This window comes from Colossoma macropomum, unplaced genomic scaffold (assembly GCF_904425465.1).
Source record: "Colossoma macropomum unplaced genomic scaffold, Colossoma_macropomum, whole genome shotgun sequence".
Lineage (NCBI taxonomy): Eukaryota > Metazoa > Chordata > Actinopteri > Characiformes > Serrasalmidae > Colossoma > Colossoma macropomum.
Window position 1 is genome coordinate 40,626,650 of NW_023494793.1, and position 24,354 is coordinate 40,651,003.

Genomic DNA, 24,354 nt, shown 5'->3' on the forward strand with positions numbered 1-24,354 from the left:
CTTCAGGAGTAAATGTTTAAAAGAAATAAAAACGAAGTTAAGGAAAGCTGCCTCCAGCGCCTCCTGCTGTGGACAACAGGTCGTTACTACATAATTAGTGACCACAATAATGAGGAGGTATGAACAGGTTGCTCATGAAAGGGCTTTAAGTCCTTGTCTTTTTCCTAGTCATGTTAGCCACGCTGGAAGGGGAATTCCACAGATTTTTCAAACTTTCTGCATAGTTCAATCACTGAGAAACAGTCAGTCAGAGTGGGTTGATGTGAAATGGTTCACTGTTGAGAAACCGATTGACTCAGACTTCTTTACAGTGGTGGTGATAGGAACCAGGGGTCACCATGTCTACAACACACATACAGCCATTTTATTTACTGTACAAAATGACCAGTGGACATACACCTGATGTCCGAGTTTTCATATGTAATGCTGATGATGGCAAAACAGTGGTAAACCTGAAAAAATGTTTTCTTTGGGGACTATTTTGCCTCATATCGCCCTGCATGTATCCCTCTGCCAGTAATTTATTTTAAAAATATACATTTTATACACTTAATCATACAACAGTTTCTTTAGGCTTTAGGCAGCATATTCATAACCATTTTATGTTCTGCGAGGGAGCTTTTAGAGGTATAAAACTCTTCAGACGTCTGGTTCCCATCACCACCACTGTAAACTATTCTGACTTAGTAAGTTTCTCTAGTGTGGAGCATTTCACACCAAACCACTCTGAATGACGTTATGATTAAATTAGGCTGAAATTCTGAAAGATTGGTGGAATTCCCCTTTAAGGGACTGCACTAGAAAGTGTTACCACAATGTGTTGAATCCTGGAACTGAGGTACATAATTACTACCACTACTTCTGTAAATAGGTGCTAGAAACTATTTCACTTAAAAATGACCTTTGAACAGGTTTCGGGCCTGCGGGTTCTGAGGTTCCACATGAAACGTTGTCTGTTCTCAGAAATTTAAAATTAGAATTTTAGTTGAGATAGAGGGGTGGGTTGAAGTGTTAGGGCTACATGGCCCTCCAAACAGAGGTTTTTCAGAGACTCCAAACAGAGAGTTATGAGAAAAAAGAGAAAAACCAGCAAGATGGCTGAACAAGAGACCAAAGAAACCCACAAATGTGAGAATTTTCTCTGTTAAAAATTACGATAATCACTGTATTATCTTAGTTTAATGTCGTTTCAGTGTATTATGGTCCTTTTCTTCATAACAAGCATGAAAAAAAACTAACAGTAGCTAATGTCTCAGTAATTAGCTAGCTAAATTTCCTGTTCCACCTTAAGTAGACCAGTACTGACACCTGAATTGCCAGAATGTAAATGCTGCACCATTTAAGATGGAACAGAGATGGATCACTGAAGAATTAGGGGTGGGCGTTAACAGGCAGTTGCCCCTGCCCCCTTTTAAAGCATATGATGCCCTAAATGTAACTAAAGCCCAGCAGTGAGGAGCTGAACTTTACCTTCCTCTGCTGTCACTGCAGACTGGCAGGGTCGCCTACAGAGCAGCGCTGGTAGCTGTTAATGAAGTAATGTTCTTTTTATTTGAGGGTCCCATTTTATAGGGAAGATTTCAACCACTACCACTTTAAACTCAGTACCAAGGGAGAAGGTGACACTCGAAAACAAGGGGTAGGGATACAAATAAGAAATGGGATTGGGCCATCGTTTCAAAGGTAGGACCTTGAGGCGTACTCTCGAACGTACCACTGATTTTTTTTTTATTTTTAAAACGGCTTCAGAATGTGTTTTAAAACAAAAATGAATTCCCAGAGTATGAATCAGATCTAAAATAAAATCACACTTACTAACAAAAATAAAAATCCCACTTCCATTTTTAAAAGGAATTTTACTGGCCTGACATTAGTCACACAGCTGGTCACATGATTGTCACGTGAACAGAACAGAAAGTGGCATGTCAATGAGGCCACCACGCAAACGCAAATGGCCACTTTCTTCCCGTCTACATAAACACCCCATACATCCTAATAAGATTTAATATTAATCTCTTATAATATTTCTTCAAGTTTTAGTAGAACATTCGACTCATTGTATCTTTAATGTCCAGGGTGCACAGGCTTTCTTCGAGGGTGAATAGCTCGTTGACACTTTTGAGAGATCACAACTGAGGACTGATATGGCTGGAGAACAGGTGACCTATTCAGAACCGAGGCAGTTAATCAGTGACAGAAGCCCAAAACAAGCCTCAGAGTTGAAAATGAACTCAACTGTCTCTGAGTGTTAGACCTCAGACAATGTATGCTGCTCCTGGCAGCTCATCTTGTTTGTGTCCATCAAGTATTTTGAATTCATATGACGTAAATACGCTTGTAATTCTGGCTCCTTTGGCTGACCAAAGTCCCTCTCTTTGCCCACAGTAGGGCCTACTAGTGTCTGTTTTCTCTCAAGCTAAATGAGCCATTTCATGGTAACACAGGGACCTGTTTATACACCTTCACTTCTCTCCCATCTCTCTCGCGCTCTTCCTCCTCATTCCATCATTCCTTCGACCTTTCCGTCTTCCTCTCGTTTACGTTCAGGTCCCTCCGCTCCTGGGTTTCCTGCTTTGTTAGTTATGCTCGGCTGGGGTTGGACGCTGGCTTGCTCTCGTAGCCATACAGAAACGTCGCAACTATGACCAAGATGGCTCCTAGGAAGAAGATGCTACAGAGAGAAATCGCAGGACAAGTCAGGTCACACTCTGTCAGCACAAAATCACTAGCTAGGTAGCATTAGCTACCAGGGAGCCTATACAAAATAATAAATACAAAATGCATGCAAATCAAGTTTTTTGTTGATGTTCTGAGTGAAAATAAGCTACACATCCTCAACAGAACTTAAATACAGCATTTTTCTGCATATTTATCTTGTGCACATAAAATGTGCCATTACTTTTGCACAGACCACATTTTATGTTATCTTTGTCCCCTGTATGTTAAATTCAGCTAACAGTTATTGTACATTAAAATGTGCAGGTCTGTGTTCTCTGTAGAGGATGTGTTCACTTACTTTCACTTTCATTGGTCCACTATAGGACCTTATATTATTTGGGTGGGGGATCACACTGTGTTGCCCTGGTACAAGCGTATCAGTCACAGCAGTTTATATCCAGCCGGCGGCCTCCTGTGACCAAAATCTGACCACTGATGAAAGACTAGAATGACTATCAAAGAACTAGAATGACTATCAAAAACTGTACAGCATCAGACGACCTACCGTCTCTGACTTTATATCTACTAAATCAGGGCTCATCAACATGCGGCTCTTCTACTGCCCTGTTGTGGCTCCACAGCAGAATCAGATTTGTGGGTAAAAATAAAATAATCCTCCTTTACAGTAAAATAAAGCTCTGCTGATCGTTCAACACAGTTTAACAATAAATGGTCTTAAACGCTGGAGTTAATGTAGAACTGCTAATTCACCCTTTAACCCTGAAGGTTGGCGCCCAGACTGCTGGTCACCATAGCAACGTAGACAATCTCGCCTAGCTAGTAGCTAATGAAACGGCAAAGAAAGAGATTTAAGATGAACATCAACAATTTGGAGACGAACTGACTTGCGTTTATAAATCACTCCAGCTGCTTTCCTGATACGTTTGATCCACAATGAGAAGCTGTCAAACACTAAAAAGTCACGAGGCTGAAGTGAGATTCTCATTTGCCACCTTTTTGTCCAAATTTTCCCGTTCCACCTTAAATGGTGCAACAGTTACACTCTGGCACCTCAGGCAGCCTAATTAGCACGGAAAAAATCTAAAGTTGAGAGACATTTTACAAGAAACTGTTCTACTTTTGCGTAAAAGTTTCCTGCCAGAGATGTGAGAAAAGCAGCTATAGCTGAGCTAAAGCTTAAAGCAGAGCAAAGTAAGTCTGTGTTTATATTGAATTTGTTAGCCTATATTAGTACATCAGCACATACTGAGACATGTTTACAGCCAAGATGGTAAAATGGACATAAAATGTTGTGGCTCCCAAGGTGGTCAGATTTTTTTGCTGCAAGGACAAAATGGCTCATCTTAACATTTGGGTTGCCGACCCCTGGACTAGGTGGACCAACAAGGTAGGTGTGTCAAATGGAGTGGATAGTAAGTGGACACTAGCTGCACTGATCCATTAGTGCCGGAGCAACACATACTAACACCACCACCATGTCAGTATCACTGCAGCACCGAGAACAATCCATCAGTGGTCCTGTGGTGTAAAGGTTGTGACAGTTTGTGTATCAACAGATTAGCGACAGTCCGTAACTGTAAGCCTACAAAATGCATCTATAATGGTTCACCTCATTAAATGGTCTAGGAGTAAAGAGTGTTTTCCATCTGAAGTGTCTGTTATATTAACTAGTTCTGTATATTTTCTCTACAAATGATCAAATTGTTACACTATGTGGTGAAACGTGGTTGGTGGTCAACAAGGTCAGAGTAAGGTTTTGGCTTAACGTTACAGTTAGGGTTAGAGTGAGTGTGAGCTTTAGGGTTTGGTCGAAGGTGAGTTGAATTCATGAGATTTTTCACTGAATGTCCATTAAAGTTAATGTGAACATCTACAGTAGAACATCAAAATGATGTGTTAACAACTGTTGAAGCAACCCATTGTACTGTAAGATACATATATCATCCTCTAAACTAGTGGTCAACAATCCATCCTCTGGAGATCTACTTTCCTTCCACATACCAACATCCCACCAATCAAGCACTTCTGCGGCCGTATCTTCTTAAGAACAATTCCAAGAACAAGTGGTATTCTTGAAAATATTGGGCCTCATTCTCCAGCAAGTTTTTTCTTAAATGTGTTCTTGAGAAAGGTGCCAAGAAAAAGTCTACGTCAGATTCAAGAGGTGATCTTAAACCACAGAACTGTTCACACCTTTGTGCTCTTGAGTGTGTGTAGATTCTGTTCTTACCTAAGAACAAATCCCAGATAAGAAAACACTGGAGAATGTCAATCTTTGTGAAAACTACATAAGTGGATTTTAAGAAGAAATTTCTTCTTAAAAACGATTGATGAATGAGGCCCATTGTTCTTAAATGTTTTCTTAATCTTGCAATGGCCTCAGTCTTGTCTTAGTCTGTAAGAGTTGACAAGGTCAGCATCTAAATTGATCACGGACGCTCCTCTGCTGCTCCGGCTCATCCTCGTCCGTCATCCGTCATTTTTCAATGAGGATTTTTTCTCCTATTTTCCTTCAACCATCACCTCTTATTGCTAAAACTGAATGCTTGGTTTGATGTTTTTCTGCCATTTTGCTCCTCTGAGCAGATTAAACTAAATAACAGAAAAAAACAGTTAATACTAATTCTACATGCATCTTGCATCGTTTATGGTAGGTGGTAAAATGCGAACATTAAAAACAAGGAAGATTTTCTTCAGAAATCTTAAGAAAATAATTAAGTCTCTCTTACAAGAATTTGAGAACTTTACATTTTTTTTCAAGAAATGAATTTAAGAACATTCTTATTAACTTCTTGGTGTCTGTCTTAGGAACGTTTGCAGGTTTTTTCTTAAGAAACCTCTGTAATTCCGGCCCCTGGAGACATGAATTAGACGCTGGGGCAGGCGAGGAAAAGTGGTTGAGACTAAACTCTACAAAAATATAGATTTCCAAGAACAGGGCTGTTGACCGCTGCTTTGCACCATGGGTGCCCAACCATGCTTTTGATGTTCCATCTCTAACTTAACCTGGACATACTGATTAGGTAAACCTGAACACTTTTATTATACTGGGGTTTATGTATGTTCGTACCTTGTAGGCTCAAAGTCCTGCAGCCAGAAGTAGGAAATGAGTGTGGACAGGATGATGGAAAGTGAGGTGGCGAAGCCTTTAAGAATATTGTCTGCATACTTTATAACAGCAGCTATGACCAGGCCTCCCAGAGCCTGCAGAGAAACACACACATTTAAGTCCTCAAAACAACAACCAACACTCTTCAAACACGTTAACATCACGGTTAGCTTGCTACATATTGGTCAGAAGAGCTGACAAGCAAGAGGAGCCAGTTCACTGTGTGTGTGTGAGCGTGAGGGCTGGATCATTTGGCCATAATTCTTACAATTATATATTTTTCCAAATTATTTCACATCAATAATTATGACACATTTATTGCAATATTAAAAGGGAATTCTGCTAATTTTTCAAAATTGGATTTTTTTTGTAATTTTCTTTTTATTGGGGAAAGTCAAGCAAAAGAGCAAAAAAAGAAAATACAAAATTCACATTATATCAAACAATTGTAACAGTACTTCAATTAGCACCACAATTATGACCATAATGACACTGATCTAATAACAATAATAAACATTTTAATAATACTGTCAATATCAATAACAATATATTATAAAGGGAGAAAAGGGGGGGCGGGGCATTACCAATTAAAAGCACTAAACTTTCCCTTAAAATTAGCTCCTTCAAAACTATTTACATTACAAAAGGGGGAGTGTATTCTTTGATAGAGAGGAGAGGAAACAAAAAGGTAGGTCATACAAAACCTACACAAGTTCTGGTTGCCGAGGTCTTATATACACGAGCCACTTAGACCAAATCTGACAGAATTTGTCTGAATTCTTAAGGAATAAGTCAGTTTTTCCATAATATAAATTTCATGAACAATGTCATACCAGCCAATTAAATGAGGGGTCTCAACAGCCCAAAATTGGAATAAAAAAATAAATAATAAAAAAAAGTAATAATTTTAGTTTTTTTAAATTGCCCAGTCCTGCTGGGTATATCCAGCCTCACCTGTAAGGAAACCACAGCCCAGGTGATGGAGTTGTAGCCCTGGAACATTCCGTGCTCTCGTACTCTCTCTCCATCATACAGCAGCATCCCAAACAGGCCAAAAACCAGACCGAACATACCTGTAGCACAAAGAGGAGACATGAGACTTCAGTGCCTCTCAGTATCTAGGAACCCTACACACTGCAGAGGTCAGAGCGACAGTTGGTTTATAAAATAACACAAAAAAAAACCAAAAAAAAAAAACAGAAAATGTCAAATCAAAACTGGGGAAAAAAAGCTTCAAGATGGCTACTAGTACTGATTTTATCCATTTTTATAGACAGCTAAATAAGCTACATCAGCCTCGTAGTCAAAGCAAAACTAAAGAAGCAAACTTCAAACTCCAAACACATCTTTTGTGCTTTTGCCAAAACATTAAAACATCACTGTAACTTTTTCTGGCTTCAACAGACCAGATTTAACTGAAGCTATTTGTTAAATACATTACATAATGAAGCAGAGGAAGGTACAAAGACACTGAGTGTCAGGTCAGTCATGAATTGGATGTGGTATCAATCACAAAAAGCCTGGAAAAGGCCAAAAAACATGCTGCTTACAGCCGATTACAATTCTGCTCCTCAAGAATTTGTCTGTTCATACTTCTCACTCAATTAATGAACTTATGAGCTGATTAAAATGTATTTAATTTACAAATTATATGTTGGCAGTATTCAAACTGAATTAGCTACTATTCCAAATATTATTATTATTATTATTATTATATTATTGATATGACATCAACGACCATTTTGATGATTTAACCACAAAGTGTTAAAACATTCTGCTCACATTTACGTGCACTGCAACCAGACGAAGAAGAGAAGGACATCTGTGACCATTTAACATGAGAAATGAAATTCTTACACAAATTCACCATGAAATGCAACCACATTGAGTGTTTCTACTGAGAACCTCCTTCATCTCCTTCTCTCTCTTATCTGTACTGAAATCACTGCTCAGGTTAGAGGCACAATTCACTCAAATCACAAACCATGAGGGCGTGCTTAGGAGACAACAAACACACCCGTACAGACGCATCTTCAAGCATTTTTGGATGACAATTAACTCATTCGTGTCGAGGCGTGGCTGTGAGATTTGAACATGTGTCAGACTTCAGTCCTCGCGGGCCAAAACACTGCAGACTTCATCACACTGCCTCATTAAACACACCTGATTCAGCTCATCAGCTCATTAGCAAGACCTTCATGAACTGAATTCAGAGCGTCAGATGAGGGTAAACGCTAAACTCCACAGCACTTTGGCCTGGAAGGTCCCCAGTTTGGCATGTCTGCATTAGAGTAATGACAGTTCAGCTGAGGAGAAAACGTGGTTGCTGAAACAATAAGTGTGTGTGTGTGTGTGTGCGTGTGCGTGTGTGTGTGTATTATTATGGACCGAGCCACAGCTAGACTTAATAAGGCGGAGAGGCTGCCACAATTCAGAACTGGTCAAACGCTATTGCTTCTGTCAAGGCCTCGTAGGGCCAGAGTGATTTTAATATTTCACTTAAATTTCATCGCTTCGATTGCTGGTCTACAGGTGTGATGCAGATACTATCATAACACACAAAAAAATTTGTGTTTTAATGTGTGACAGTCTAAACATGTCTGTGTGTTATCAAATCCAATAAATATTCATTAGCAAAATGTGTTTATTAGTTTATTTATTTATTTATTTATTTTTTAACAATGCTAGCATTGCTTTCCAACTTTTGGTCATTAGAGTAAACAGTCACATGCAAAAGTTTGGACATCCTCTGTTCAAATTATGTTTCACTGACAAAAACAAGTTAACAAATCCTATATACACTGCACATTTACTGCTGAATTTAGCATATTAAAAAAAATAATTTTATATTTTGTGTTTATTTCCAATATGTTAAATTCAGCAAATAAATAGAAATAGAGCAAAACTTATTCTCTCTCAAAAAGTGTAAATTTGACCAGAGGTGTTCAAACTTCAGCATACAACTGTATAACACTAAAGTTATTTATCCGATGCCCAACATGAACGTGAGGCCTACACCGTGCATCAGCATGCGTTTTCAGGTTCAGGTTAATCAGGTTACAGTCATATTTCACTTGACCACATTAAAAAGTCAGAGGTGTTCGGATTATGATCCGATCACTCAAACTTCATCTGGAGGTGGTCAGACAGATCTTGACCATAGTCGACACAAGAGTGAAAGGAAAGCGTTTTCTACAGTACTGTGTAGGCCTTTCAGAAATATTACAAAACAGACAAACAAAGTTCAGGACCTCTCCTCAACGCCTCAGCTGTCACACTGATTTGATAAGTTCCATCACCAGCACACCTGATTTAACATAAGTACTGATTAGCCAAACTAGGTACTGGATTATAACTGTAACTAATACTATATTATTATTACTTGTATTTATTCTGATAGTGTTTTTATGAGCAAATCATTTCTTACTGCCCGGTTAAGCTTCTTAAGGTGCCAAAAACTGCACCGGTACTGCACATCTGCATTCAACTGCACAAGCAGAAATGCATCAGCCACGCGTTGACAAGAATTTGAGAAGTTAAACGAAGGAAACGCAGGATGAAGGATAACCAAGGCTGGAGTTAAAGCTAAGTGCCTTCTTGCGCTCTGAGCTAAGAAAGCATTCAAGTCATGCTTGTTGAGTTGCAATAAAACGTGGGCAGCATACAAGGAAGTAAGAGAGAAACAACGCGTGTGGTGCATTATGTGGGAAAGTGAAATCCGATCTCGTCTGGTCGCCCTGGAGACGCACCGTGAAAAGTGTAAATGGAATCAAGCCAAAGCACATCCAGACACGACCCAGAAATGAAGCACACGTTAACGCAAAGTGCAAACAGGCTCATGATGCATGCTTGACTACTTCGGGACCAGAATACACTGATCCAAAAGCAACGCGTACACACTTGTCGTTCAAACGTGGACAACAGAGCCTTTGAATGATGGACATCATCTGAGCACGAGAGGGCATTAAGCGCACATGAAGAAGACTGAAAGAAGTCAACTGACTTTAGTGTCTTGCACCGAAGCAGATTACGCGCATCACACGCTAAGATTAACTGCAAGAAACACTGGAGGAGCCGTTAACAATCAGATCACACCATACAAGATAAAAATAGACCTAACAGGAATAACTGTGACAGTGAGCTGTGTTAATTTAGAGAAGCACAAAGTGGAAAGAATATATGCTTTTTTTATATATGTGTGTGTGTGTGTGTGTGTGTGTGTGTGTGTGTGTGTGTGTGTGTGTGTGTGTGTGTGTATAAATATTTATAAAAAAATTTCTTGACGAATGGACCAAAAGAAACAACACAGAATTACTTGGGAAAAAATTCTGGGTCCATTAACGTACATTAAAAAGCAAAGAAGTTTTTTTCCTTCTCCTGTAAAGTTACCATTTTGGAGACATGAGATTTTGTTGGTCCCATAACCTGGATTGGTCGTGGGGGCACTGTACTGATGAACGCGTCACCAACTCACTCCACTGTTGCTGGTCGAGCGATTAGACCTGCGTTGCTGCAATGCTCTTCCCTGTCCATTCAGTTATGTTGTCTGCCTATGTTTTCCTTTGTCTGCCTCGCCTCCTTTTCCCTGAAGGATGGTCTTCAAGATCCCCGCAGATCTTGTCACATGGCCATACGACCTCATTTTCCTTTTCTTCATTGTGGTGAGCAGGTCTTCGTATTGCCCAACATGTTGTCTGATGGTCTCCCTGATTGCTTCGTTTGGTATGCGGTCTTTATCAGAGATGCCAAGGATTCTTCTGAAATCTTATGTCGATTGCGTGGATTCTTCTCTGAAGGTCTGCTGTATGAGCCCATGATTCGCAAGCATACAGGAAAATTGATAGAACTAGTGCATGCAGCAGGTTTAACTTTTGAGGCTGATATTCCTGTCTCTCCTAATGGTCTTTAATCTGGACAGTGCTGTTGTAGTTTGTGCTGCTCTAGCCAGTATTTCCATCTTAGAACCTTCCTTACTGATATGGCACCAAGGTACTATATATATATATATATATATATATATATATATATATATATATATATATATATATATATATTATATATATATTATACCCAATATTTTCAAATCTACCACTATTTTACAATCATCATTACGTAAAACCTAGCCTATTTACCATAGTTCATACAACGGCTGTATACACACATGCACACGTACTCTTTTTTCGAGATTGACTGAGCTGATCTTCATCAAACAACAACAAATACTGTGCACTGCCGTTATAACAGCTACATAATCACAAAAAATGCTATTATTTAAGACCTTCAGCATCTTCCATCACAAGCACATGTGTGGCTACTGACCCAGCTGTATGTTCCTGACCCACACACTCTGCTTGGTCTCCTTCAGAATCTTCTCAAAGTAGACACCAGCGAAGCCGCTGGAGCAGCAGGCCACCAGCACGGCCACTAGCCCCACAAACGGTGAGCCGCCCGCAGGCTGCTCCTTCTCAGGGGTGCCTGGTGAGTCTGTGGGCCACTGCACAACACAAAGCAAACAGAAACTACTGTATTAAAACCACAACCAGGATTCTTTTTTTTTTTAATCTACATAATAAACACACTGTGAAAAGGTATATCTGAGAAAATGACACGTGAAGCTATTAATCTGTGCAAAACGTTGTATCAATCTGAGCAGATATATGTAAAGTCAGCATCACAAAAACAATGAATTCAAAACATGTCCATCTATGGACTGGACGCATTGAAACATTAACACTGTTTACGTTATTCATCACTATTATTCTAAATTAAGTGAGGGAAATTAGATTTTCCACAATATGGGTCTTTTAAAGAAACAACCAAATATAAAGGCCTGAATACACAGACATAGAAATGCATACAACACAAACCTGAACAAGCGCCACGCCAGCCATCAGGATGAGCAATGAGAGCCACTGGTACAGACCCAGCCTGCGACCCAGCATGGACACAGAGAAAAGTGCTGTGGTCAAGATCTTCAGCTGGTAGGTGACCTAAAAGAGAGGGATGAGCAAGTGAAAGTGAATCAAAGGAAAGAAGTACGGAGCAGTTCTTCTGAATGACAGTCCATCTGTTTTTCGATTATCTTATTACAAACATCGTTCTATTTGATTTGATATCTACTGGATTGAAAGAAACATGTTAGATGGGCAGGTGGATGTTTCTACAGACAGACAGACAGACAGACAGACAGACAGATGGATGGATGGATGAATGTACTTTCTGGTCCACCTTAAACTGCTGTGCCATTTAAGATGGAACAGAAATTCTGAATGAGACCCAAATAAGGAGGCAACTTTCGCATATCCAAGCAGGTTCAGGCTGGGTTTGGGTCACAAAGGTGGCAGAGCTTGGGCTTCAATTTCATGCCTGTGCAGGCACCTGTCAGCAATTAGTGAACCCTAAATTTCACTAAATAGGAGGGGCGTCTGAACACTTTTGGACAAGTAGTATAGCTGGAAGGAAAACCGCTTTCCTTTTCTTACCTGGTACGTAGCAGCGTCCAGGTTCGACAGTGCTACATACAGCAGGTTATTCTGCAGGGTGTAGATTCCTGAGGGAATGGCCAGTTTCAGCGTCTCTATGGGCTTGTGAAGGATCTCCTGCCTGAGGATGCTGCTAAGGGCACGGACGCTGTAACCTGATCAGGAAGGACAGGAACAGGACAGCACAACCAGTTAGATATAGAGTGTAAAAACACAGATTACAAACTTATACACCACTGATTCAAGGCTCTAGAAGACAACATGGAGAGACAACACAGTGACAAACAAGACCACTTGCTTCAACAACATTCCCCAAGATCTTTAGCAAGGACAACAGTGCATCACTGTGTACAAGAAGGCATCTCAAACGATGCATGGTGTAAATATTTGTGAAAGGGAAAGCGTCTGTGATAGTCATTCCCACGCTGGGTGAACTCACTGTGCTCTTTGCAGACGAGGCCAACGCAAGTGAGGATTTTCAGCAGCTCAGCCACCACCACGGCGGAGGAGGCCAGGTAGCGCGGCCCGTCGGACTGCAGGGTGCGCGAGTAGCGCATGGTCAGCACCAGAGAGGTGGTCTGGAACACCAGCACACCCAGAGACAGGTACTTCAGCCTGGCTGACGTCATGTCTGGAGCGAGGCTGTATGGATACAGGAAGAATAAGGGGATGTGAGAGGTGGTAGTAGAGATAATCAGGGCTGCATTTGATTGATTAGATTAATCATGCCTTCAGTGGCTCCTCTCCCTTAGCAATGATGCCACCAACATTCAAAGTGTCCTTATAACAAGTCATTTCTTATTTTATGGTGCAACGAAGCATCGTCCCTAAACGTTATTTTATCTACCAAGGTTTACACTTCGTTCATCTCACTTCAGACAAATCAACATTCAATATACACCGATCAGGCATAACATTATGACCTCCTTGTTTCTACGCTCATTGTCCATTTTATCAGCTCCACTTACTATATAGGTGCACTTTGTAGTTCTACAGTTACAGACTGTGGTCCATCTGTTTCTCTGCATACTTTGTTAGCCCTCTTTTACCCTGTTCTTCAGTGGTCAGGACCCCCATGGACCCTCACAGAGCAGGTACTGTTTGGGTGGTGGATCATTCTCAGCACTGCAGTGACACTGACGTGGTGGTGGTGTGCATGGGCAGAAGTGTATTCTCTGAATAGGATGTGATAACTTCTTTTCACTTATAAAATCTACAACATGTGTCATTTGATAAATGATGCCCAAACATTTACATAAGACTGTATATTATAGTGGCGATTCCAGTGTCTGTCTGGATGGGAATCACACCTCGCTCCCATGTGTGGAACATGTGTGTTATCCACTATGCTACCCACCTATTTCTGAACACTGAATCCACTGACCACCTTTAGTGTCAACAAAAATAATAATAAATGACGCCATCTTGTGGATGAACACAAATGGTTTCACCATTGGTAATCTATGAATCTGGCAATGCCTTTAAAGCTCCAAAGAACCTAAATCTGTGTTAAGTAGGTTCATCTTGCTCTTGTGGGCACAAAATATACACATACATAGTTCACTTCTCATTCTCCACTAAATAGCTGCTGTTTATGGCCACAATTCTCCTCTTTGGATGTGAACCAGGCAGTCACACGTATATAAGCAGCATCATCAGCATCATCAATTACAAGGCCGATGTGGTTTGTCATGCAAACTGTGTTACAGTCTCTTTGAGTTTGATCTGGAGAAAAACCCAGTGAAAAAGCTCTTGTGGGGTCAAAGTGCAATGTTTGTGGTGGGCCGAGGGCCAAAAAGATTAAACAATATACAAAGATATGTTTCAAATTGAGTTTTTATGAACCCAAACGTTAAGTAGAGCCATTCTGTCCTTTCAACAAACATAAAACCACCTTGGGAGCCACAATAATGTATGTCCATTTTACCATCTTGGCTAAAAACATGTGTCAGTATGTGCTAATGTGCTAGTATAGGCTAAATAATACAATATGAACAAAAACACAGACTTACTTTGCTCTGCTTTAAGCTTTAGCTCAGCTACAGCTGCTTTTCTCGCATCTCCAGCAGGAAACATTTCCAAAAGTAGAACAGTTTCTTGTAAAATGTCTCTTAATGTTTGATTTTTTACAAGGCTGAAGTCGCTTCTGATTCGCCAGCTTCTTATTTGAATGTTCCCATTCCACCTTAATAGGCGCCTGAGATGGCACACTGTAACTGCTCCACCATTTAAGGTGGAACGGGAAAATTAGAGAAAGAAACTGGTAAATGAGAAGCGACTTCAGCCTCACGACTTTTTATTGTTTGTCAGTTTCTCATTGCAGATTAAACATATCAGGAAACCAGCTGGAGTGATTATAAACACAAATAAGTCCATTCGTCTCCAAATTATCGATGTTCGTCTTAAATCTCTCTCTTTGCCGTTTCGTTAGCTACTAGCTAGGCGAAATTGTTGTCTGCGTCGCTATGGTGACCAGCAGTCTGCGCTGATCTTCAGGGTTAAAGGGTGAATTAGCAGTTCTACATTAACTCCAGAGTTTAAGACCATTTATTGTTAAACTGTGTTGAACGATCAGCAGAGCTTTATTTTACTGTAAAGGAGGATTATTTTATTTTTACCTACAAATCTGATTCTGCTGTGGAGCCACAACAGGGCAGTAAAAGAGCTGCATGTTGTCGACCGCTGCATCATTTTTATATCAAAATCAGTCTGAATGAGTGCTTTCAAATCACTAGAGCTGCAATATCGTACATTATTCAACATCGTTATTCCAGTTTTAAGTAGAGAAACCTAAAAACACAGAGCTCATAAATTGAAAGTCTGACAATAAAAGTACCATTCAAGCCTTAAGACCAAAATGTGGTTATCTTCATTAGACAAATAAAACTAAGTTGTATACTACATCTGGGAAGGCTTTACACTAGATGTTCGAACACTGCTGTGAGGATTTGACTGCATTCAGCCACAAGAGCATTACTGTGGTCAGGTACAAAGATACTGGACGGAGCTCCATCACTCCAGAGAATGCAGGACCACTGCTCCACAGCCCAAAGCTAGGGGGCTTTATATCCCTCTAGCCAAGGCTTGGGGTTGGACATGGTGACTTTACGCTCATATGTGGGTGGTCCAGAGTATCCCACTCTATTAGTAATGCTTTTCTATGGAGATTACACAAACTCTGAGTGTGCAGTTGAGCACCTGTGTCAGCACCTTAGAGTAACTGAATTCAGTTCTAATTAGAAGGGGTTTTTGGATACATTCGGATATACAGCTGTGGCTGATATTCTGGGCAGCCAGGAAAACTAGTAATCTGGACAGATTTGCCAAAACATATATAAACGTACACTGTTGTACTGCTGTAAATGCAAAAAAAAAAATAAAAACAAAATCCAGCAGTATTTCAAAGGATATTAATTTGCAAATAAATGCACTGCTTTATTTAACCACAAGTACACTCAACGTATATGCATCTGTGTGTTTCTCACAGTGAATTAATAAGGGGAGTCAGTGTAAAAAGCCAAAAATAATTTCCTCCGATTTCACAGTGTTGATAATGAGAACATTCTAGTCAGATCACTCAATGAGTCTGTCAGCACCTTTGTGGAACAAACTGGGGTCAACGCCTTTCAGCTGAGATAATAAAGTGAAATGAATCAGAGAATCTTCAGAGTGTTAACTCTTAAATAAAGTTCATGACTGTAGTCCAAAGTACATGAGAACAGCACTCCATTTACTTTGGGGATGCTGTTTCAGGCAAAAATGGGCCGAGAGTTAAAAAAGAGAGCTTTTTTTGTAATGAAACCTGCAGTTGGTCAGTGTTCAAGTATGACCGATACCCAGAAAAGCTTAGAAATGGGGGTGCAACAATTATTTGCCTTAGTCGAATAAAACTGATGACCAAATTAGTTGGCAACTAATTTAATAGTCAATTAGTTCACTATTGGAGAGTTGACAAAAGCATGATGGCAGCCTCAAGTAACTATTATTGTAACGAGTCTGTTCACTTTCCAAATGCGCTGTCTTAATGCCGAGGCCACAGGTGCGTTCAAATTTGGCGAACTTAGGCTACGTTCACCAGGTTGAAGTGGCACAAAATCTGATTTTTTGCCCTAATGTGACTCAGATCTGGTGTTTTTAGAGCTGTGTGGACACAAATCTGATCTTTTTAAATCCGACCTGATCCACTTTCATATGTGGTCCTAGATCGGATGCGTATCCGATTCGTGGCCATGAGACCTTAATGTGACGCTCAGATTGGAATTCATGTGCTTTTTCTCCACTGCGCGTGCACCATCATTCAGCGTTACCATGGCAGCAGCATCGAACAGACGTTAAAGCCTGTAAACGATGGAAAAGCAGCTCATCTCACCTTTTTCTCCTTCGTCTCGCTCTAATAATGAAGCTGAGAGCTGATCAGAGTTAATTATCTTCTCAGCGAAGCTCGTTCTGCTCGTTAGTTTGTGCTGATGATGAACGTGATTCATTCACGTGACGTTACTGAGTAGGATGAGCTCAAGAGGGTCATCGTTCACAATAATGACAGATTTGAATCACTTACCCAAACAAAGGTGAACCATCCTGTCAGAGATCGGATTTGAGCAATGAGGCTTGTAATGTGAACGTAGCCACAAACATTAATTTGCATTTATTTGCAAATTAAGATCCTTTGAAATGCTGCTGGATCTAGTTTTTATTTTTTTGCATCTACAGTACAACAGTGTGCATTTATACACCGATCAGGCATAACATTATGACCACCTCCTTGTTTCTACACTCATTGTTGAAAACAGTTTTCTGTTTTATGTGAGGGTTTGCCTCCACTAACAGTTTCAGGAGGTAGTTCTCAGACAGGGAAAAAGGACAGGGCAGCTGGACGAAGGGTTACCGTGAAATGAAATGTTTACCCAAAATCATTCAACTTTAACTGTTTGGAGAACAAGTTTGCCACTTTCCCATCCGCTCCATCAGAGCTCATCTTCTCTGCAGTGGGGAGTATCTGCTCTCGGAGGGGAGTGAGATGCTCACAAGAGCACACAGAGATGCTGACTTTCCTCCGTTTCAGTAAAGACCTGTGATTGTAGAATTTTGTTGCAAGAGTGTAGACAGTCAGCAGAACCCCAAAGCACAGACTGCACTGTTTAAATTTATTTATTTTTTTATTTACTCGATTAAAAACTAAAAAAAAACTAATTAGCTCTGTTATATTTTATTACTGTTACTCTGCACGTCCTTGATTTTAAATTTTGCATAAAACAACCTCAAGCTAAATTTAAAAGCTGATAGCTACATAACTCGGTAATTTAGTGATTCATAATCCGAATAATCAATTATTCGTTTCAATAATCAATGGATTATTCGACCATCAAATTAGTTGTTTGTTCCAGCCCTACTCAGAAAAGCACATTGTTTATCGCAGTAATAATATAAATCACCATAGCGATATAATTGTGTCACATATTGTAAAGTGCAAGAAGTATGTTGGAAACGGGCCCTTTACCCAGTCAAGGGTTCACCAGTGTGGTTTTAACTGCAAAGCACATGTTCACTGCAATGTAACTGTGGCATAATCACAACAAGCTATTCAGTCCATACTGTGCAGTGAGACGTGCTCGATAATCAAGTGTCAGCAATAAAAATATCAGGAGCCGTATTGCAGAAACTTCTTAAGTCTGAAATCCTCTCATCTGCTTAGTCACCATGACAACTTTAGTTAGGACTGAATTTAGGACAGAAGCCATTACAGAACAACTTAAGTTTATATTCTTATCATTAACTCTAGATAAGAAAACATCCTAACTAGACTAAACCTCCTAAATACTGTCTTAACTTTAAGATAAACCCCGGAGCGTCTTTACTTCTGTTTTAATCATCTGGTTGTATTGTTTTATATGGTGCTTTGACTTGTGAGGCTTTTTTTCTAACAACGTTTTAAAGCCCCAGACGCTGCAGACACGATCTCCACCGCCCCCTCTTATTACCTACATGTGTTTGTACTACACATATTATAGTATAATATGATCTCAGACTTAAATATGTGTAATATATAATATTACAGTGATTTTGGTGAATAATGAGGAGACAGAGCTGAATGTGTGTCTGTGTGTCTGGAGGAATAACGTTAGCGCGCTTTCTTTCTGAAGAATCTTATCTTGACCCGTCAGATCTTAAGGCAAAAAGACACCACGTTCTGTATTACAGAAATTTCTGAAGTCTGAGATCATATCTTACCTGCTTTGTTGTCATGGCAACTTCTCTATAATCGTATCTTATTTCCAGATAAGAAAACAGTATTACAGAAACATCTTAAGTTGCCAAGTTAAGATAAACCCCAGAGCATCTTAACTTCTGTTTTAACTGTCTGTTTTGAATGTTTTATGCAGTGATGGGCAGCACAGTTCACTATAACCAGCATAATGACGCTACATTCATCTACACTGAAAACGGTGCTTTGACAGCGTTTTTTTTAAGCACTCAGACGCTGCAGACATCTCCACCGTCAATCTTATTACCTTCAAGTGTTCATGTTGATGAAAACTTGTCAGATAAAATATTACAGTGATGGTGGTGAATAATGAGGAGGCAGAGCTTCCTATTAGGAGGAGTAACGTTAGCGCGCTCTGCTAAAGCGTTTGGGAAATGAAACTGAAACTGAGAGCGGCGACGCTCTGATAAACAGCACAAAGTTCTGAGACAATATTCTTAACTTTAGTCTTATTTGACCTTTTTAACTAACGTTAGCTGTCTGGCTAACTAACTTGATTACATGTTTACATTTCAACTGTGCACATATGGTCGGTTGCTAGGTAACAGAAAGTTAAGATTTCCTAACTTGAGATAAGAAAAGATGCTGTGAGATAAGATTCCTAAATCACGATAAGCTTCGCTTCTGTAATACAAATTTGTGAAAAATCTTATCTTGACCTCTCAGATCTTAAATCAAGACAAAAAGATAGGAGCCTTCTGTAATACAGCCCTGATGAAAGCTGTAGTACCTTTGCGAGAGGATTTTTTGCCAGCTGTTATTCTACTACAAGAAGAGTGTCTATGAAAACACTGCCTTCGCTCCAGCTTTGCGAACAGTCTCCACACTTAAAGGCGTTCACAGGCCCAAATGTACTCATTTGAACTCAATTTCACAACTGATGTTGAACTAGGAGGTGTAATTGCTTAAAGAGGCTGGAGAGGCTTTTAGTGTCACTTGCTTTAAAAGCATCCTCCAGGAATATATAACAAGTAGCCGACACAGTGCACTCAATACTGAGGCTGACAATTATAATAAGATGAAAGCTGAACGTCAACTTGAACTTTATACTGACTGTTTTCTTTCAAATTCGAACGTATTGCTCATTCACAGAGACATAACACAAACACTGGGTCTGAATTCACTGCGTAGACATCGCAAAAGCCACACAGGAAAATAGAGTGAAGCGCTTTTCCATCAACCTGGAAGACCAGCTGGTCGAAACACATTTTCTTTGTATGCTCTGTCTGGTAAAAGCCTTCAAAGTCTTCATTTTTTTACTGAAATACCTTTTAAAATTTATATAGTACCATTAACCACACAGCGCAAAAAAGTATATATACACACAGCAGGGGTCGGCAACCCGAATGTTAGGAAGAGTCGTTTTGTCCTTTCAACAAAAACCAAACCACCTCAGGAGCCTCAACATTTTATGTCCATTTCATTAAAGGTTTTACCATCTTGGCTGAAGATGTCTTAATATGTGCTAATGTCCTGGTATAGGATATATATAGGATTATAGGTAATATCAATAAAAACGCAGAATTTCTTTGCTCAGCTTTATGATTTCTTGTAAAATGTCTCTCTACGCTTTTTCCCCGAGGCTGAAGTCGCTTCTCATTCGCCAGCTTCTTGTTCTAATTCTCCCGTTCCAACTTAAATGAATGCAGCTGCTGCGTCATTTAAGGTGGAACGGGAGAATTCGAACAAGATATTAGCGAACGAGAAACTGACTTCAGCCTCACGACTTTTAGCGTTTGTCAGTTTCTCGTTGCAGATTAAACGTATCAGAAAAGCAGCTGGAGTGATTATAAACGCAAATAAGTCCATTCGTCTCCAAATAATCGATGTTCGTCTTAAATCTCTCTCTTTGTGCAAGATGTCTGCATTGCTGTGGTACCAGCAGTCTGTGCTGATCTTCAGGGTTAAAAAGGGTGAATTAGCAGTTCTACATTAACTCCAGTGTTTAAGACCATTTATTGTTAAACTGTGTTGAACGATCAGCAGAGCTTTATTTTACTGTAAAGGAGGATTATTTTATTTTTACCCACAAATCTGATTCTGCTGTGGAGCCACAACAGGGCAGTAAAAGAGCTGCATGCAGCCGACCCCTGACATACTGTGATGGGCAAAAGTTTGGATATGCTTTATTTCTGCAATTTCTAAAGCACAATTTCTAATGGTTTGCTGTATTTATTCAATATATTAGAAGCATAACATTAAAACGTGCCTTTTGTACATCTCTCCTTCTAAATATGTTAAATCCAGCAAATAAGCAGTAATTGTGCACAGCAATTTCACTTGAAATCAACATAACACTTGGCATCTGAACTTTAGCCTACAACTGTGTCTAACACTGCCAGGGAAAATGTGTAAAAAGCCCACTAAATAATACCGCTGGATTGTTATTGGACCCACCAACCAAGAAATGAAGAGCTCACTCACCTAAATGGAAATCAGAGCACATTAAAACCAGGCAGAACACACTGCTCAGCAAAGTAACGTAACCAGTTTAAAACAGCAAAACCTTGTAAACAGCTCAACCATCAGCTGCTAGTGAGACAGGCAGTTGAACTAGAGCTTTACTAGCAGCAACACGGAGAAGCAAATGAGGACAGAGAAGAAGGACCAGGATGTAAACCTCCCACTGACAGGAATATGACGACACTCCCAACGTTCCAGTAGCCCACAAAGAGAACTTTGAGCACTTATTACACAACACCTGCTGCGGTAGATCCTGTAAGCCAAGTCACAGACCTGTTACGCAGAGCAAAACCCTTTGTTTGAATGCCGGGAGGCCACGCCGGAATTGTGTCAAAGGCCATCCACACCCACTGTCAACTGGCCAAATCGCCAAATATTTTTTTCCATCATCTAGCATTGACACCAACATGCATGAATGTAAATGAAACATTTCTCAGTCTAATCAAGATAAAGTCAAAGCAATAGCTGGAACCAAAACAATCATCACTGAGAACAGCTTCAATTGTGAAATACACAACAACGACAGCAACCGGGCTGGATTAATTAATAACCATATTTTACAGACCTGGCGAGTGTGTACAGCAGGTTAAATGTCACTTGTGTTTATAAGCTCAGAGATGGTTTAATAAAGAGACCACCTCTGAAATGGTTCTCTAATACAGCTTGGAATAATGACTTTCATGTCCTGTTTGGTGCACTAAATGTCCACTATGAGGATCAATCTGCGACCTATAGACCCACATAGTGCACTACATTCCCAATGGGGAGACATTTGAGTTTCAATCGATGACCTATAGACCGAAATAGCGCACTACATTCCCAACAGGGAGATATTTGAGGTTCATTCTATGACCTATAGACCCAAAAATGCACTACATTCCCAAAGAGGAGATATTTGAGGTTTAATCTACAACCTATAGACCCAAATAGTACACTACATTCCCAATGGGGTGCAGTACATGTCCAACAGGGAGATATTTGAGGTTCAATCGACAACCTGTAGATCCAAACAGCGCACCACATTCCCAACAGGGAGATATTTGAGGTTCATTCTATGACTTATAGACCCAAAAAACGCACTACATTCCCAAAGAGGAGATATTTGAGGTTTAATCTACAACCTATAGACCGAAATAGCGCACTACATTCCCAACAGGGAGATATTTGAGGTTCATTCTATGACCTATAGACCCAAAAAAACACACTATATTCCCAAAGAGAAGATATCTGAGGTCTAATCTACGACCTATAGACCCAAATAGTACACTGCATTCCCAATAGGGTGCAGCACATGTCCAACAGGCAACCATTCAGGATTCACCATATGGCTCAGACACAATATACAGTACATTACATAGGGGGCAGTAGGGACTGACTCCTATATCCAAGTTAGTGCAGTAGGCAGCAAGTCTATGGCATCTAGACCTCAGTCAGTACCCAAAAAAGCAGGCAGTTGGGATTTGGGACACAGCCCATGGTTTATACACAAACAACAGTGCACTATATGACCAGTAAGGAGAGATTTGGGACTCAGTCTTCGACTCACCCTCAAAGGAGCGCAGAGATTTTGGGGAATCCGGAAGAAAGATGAGGATAAAAGAGACGCAGACGACAAAGGCGCCAAAAAGACGAATAAAAATAAATTAAACCGGAGAATACAGTAAAGTTCACGGCTGCAGGAGCTCAGCGCAGTGTAGCCTGTGGAGCTTCTCCGAGGCTGCAGGGCTGAGAGTGGATCTCCTGCTCCGGCTGCAGAGCTGAGCGACTGGAGAGGCTTTAAATATCACAATACACGCCTCCTTTCTCTTCCTCATTGCTCTCGCCTTCACGCTGATAACGTGCTGCATGAAACTGGCCGGTCTTTCTGGTCATTTTGCTCTGCTCACCATCTAAAAACCCGCAATTCTCAGCCTGGAGCTTTACCGTCTTGTGTGACTTCCTAGCTTTACTGTTTCCTCATTCAGGCTGGCTCACTGGCGCCAACTGCCGGCCTGGCGTGAGTACGACGTGTTTTTATAGTACAGTGAACTACACGTCAGTGTTTAACCCTTCTACAGTGACATCTTCTAAGCCGCTTATCCTTCTTGGTCGCAGGGGGAGCTGGAGCCTATCCCAGCAGTCATTGGGTGGAAGGCAGGACACACCCTGGACAGGTCACCAGTCCATCGCAGGGCCCCACTCATACAGACCTATGCAAAAGTTTTAGGCAGCCATGAAAATTGTTTTTTGCCAGTAAAAACACAATATAACACTAGTATAACGCTGCTGTCGGAACCTCATGTCTCCAAAATGGTAACTTTACAGGAGAAGGAAAAAACATGCTTTACTTTCAATGTAGGTCAATGGAACCAGACTTTTTTCAAGTCATTTTTGGGCCGTTTCTTTCAGTCCATCCAGTATGAAATTTAAACACAATGCAAAGGGCAACAAATTATGGCAAAAACTAAAAAATGTCAAAAAATATTGAGATACAAGGTTTTGTTCCGACAGCAGCGATAACTAGAAACAAGCATAAACGTTAATTTAGTAAAAAGTAACAAGGAATTTAGAAAGTTATTGATACACTATATGGCTAAAAGTATGTGGACACCTGACCATCACTGCTACATGAGCTTGCTGGACATCCCATTCCAAAACCATGGGCATTACTGTGGGGTTGAGTGGCGGCGTGCTTTACACCACTCCAGCCAACGCTTGGCATTGCACATAGTAATCTTGGGCTTGTGTGCAGCTGCTCGGCCACAGAAGCTCCTGACACACAGCTCGTGTTGATGTTGCTTCCAGTAGCAGTCCGGCACTCCAGAGTGCTGAGCTTTAGCACTTGGTGGTCCCACTCTGTGAGTTTGCGTGGTCTACCGCTTCGTGGCTTAGCCAGAGAACTTGCAGAGAGGAGAATTACCGCTCTGCAATGTCTTCCGGGTTTCTCAAACGCTAGAGGGCGCTCCCAGAGCGAGTCCAAAATGAATGGGTAAAGATGGAGCATTTGAGCAAAATCAAAGTTTCTAAATGTTTAAACATTTTTAACATAAAAGAATGCGATCATTTCCTGAACACTGAATATAATAAAAAATTTTAAAACCGCTGTTATATTTTTAAAAGCTTTTACACTCGAAATATAGGAGTTTAACCAATCCGATCCGATCGCCAGCCAATCAGCACTCACCAGCCGTAATGCTCACCTTCTGCTGCCCAAAACCTGTTTGCTGTAGAAAAACGGAAATATACAGGTGAGTTTTCTTTGCTTTTTTGGTGAAATCCATCCTTCTGCTTTCTAAAATTAAAGAAACGTTCTGGGAAAGTGATTAGAAACTATTTTAACTTTTTCGTTTTTAGCCGTTGAGCGCCATCTACTCCCATTC

General features: G+C 40.4%; 1 protein-coding gene across 3 annotated transcripts; it reads right to left on the bottom strand.

Annotated features, from left to right (window-relative positions):
* Positions 1-1,839: 1,839 nt before the first annotated feature.
* Positions 1,840-22,965, bottom strand: slc35a3a (solute carrier family 35 member A3a). 3 transcript variants are annotated; one of them, XM_036579545.1, is made up of 8 exons: positions 22,542-22,965; positions 12,710-12,912; positions 12,271-12,425; positions 11,656-11,778; positions 11,108-11,282; positions 6,743-6,861; positions 5,750-5,883; positions 1,840-2,671 (listed from the first exon to the last, which is right to left on the bottom strand). In XM_036579545.1, exons 2-8 carry the CDS (start codon positions 12,897-12,899, stop codon positions 2,581-2,583), a joined length of 987 nt encoding a protein of 328 aa, XP_036435438.1. In that variant the 5' UTR covers positions 12,900-12,912; positions 22,542-22,965; the 3' UTR covers positions 1,840-2,580. The 3 variants fall into 3 exon arrangements, with proteins under 3 accessions (XP_036435438.1, XP_036435440.1, XP_036435439.1); XM_036579547.1 differs by lacking the exon at positions 22,542-22,965 and adding an exon at positions 21,164-21,328; XM_036579546.1 differs by lacking the exon at positions 22,542-22,965 and adding an exon at positions 20,957-21,157.
* Between the last annotated feature and the right edge of the window lie 1,389 nt (positions 22,966-24,354).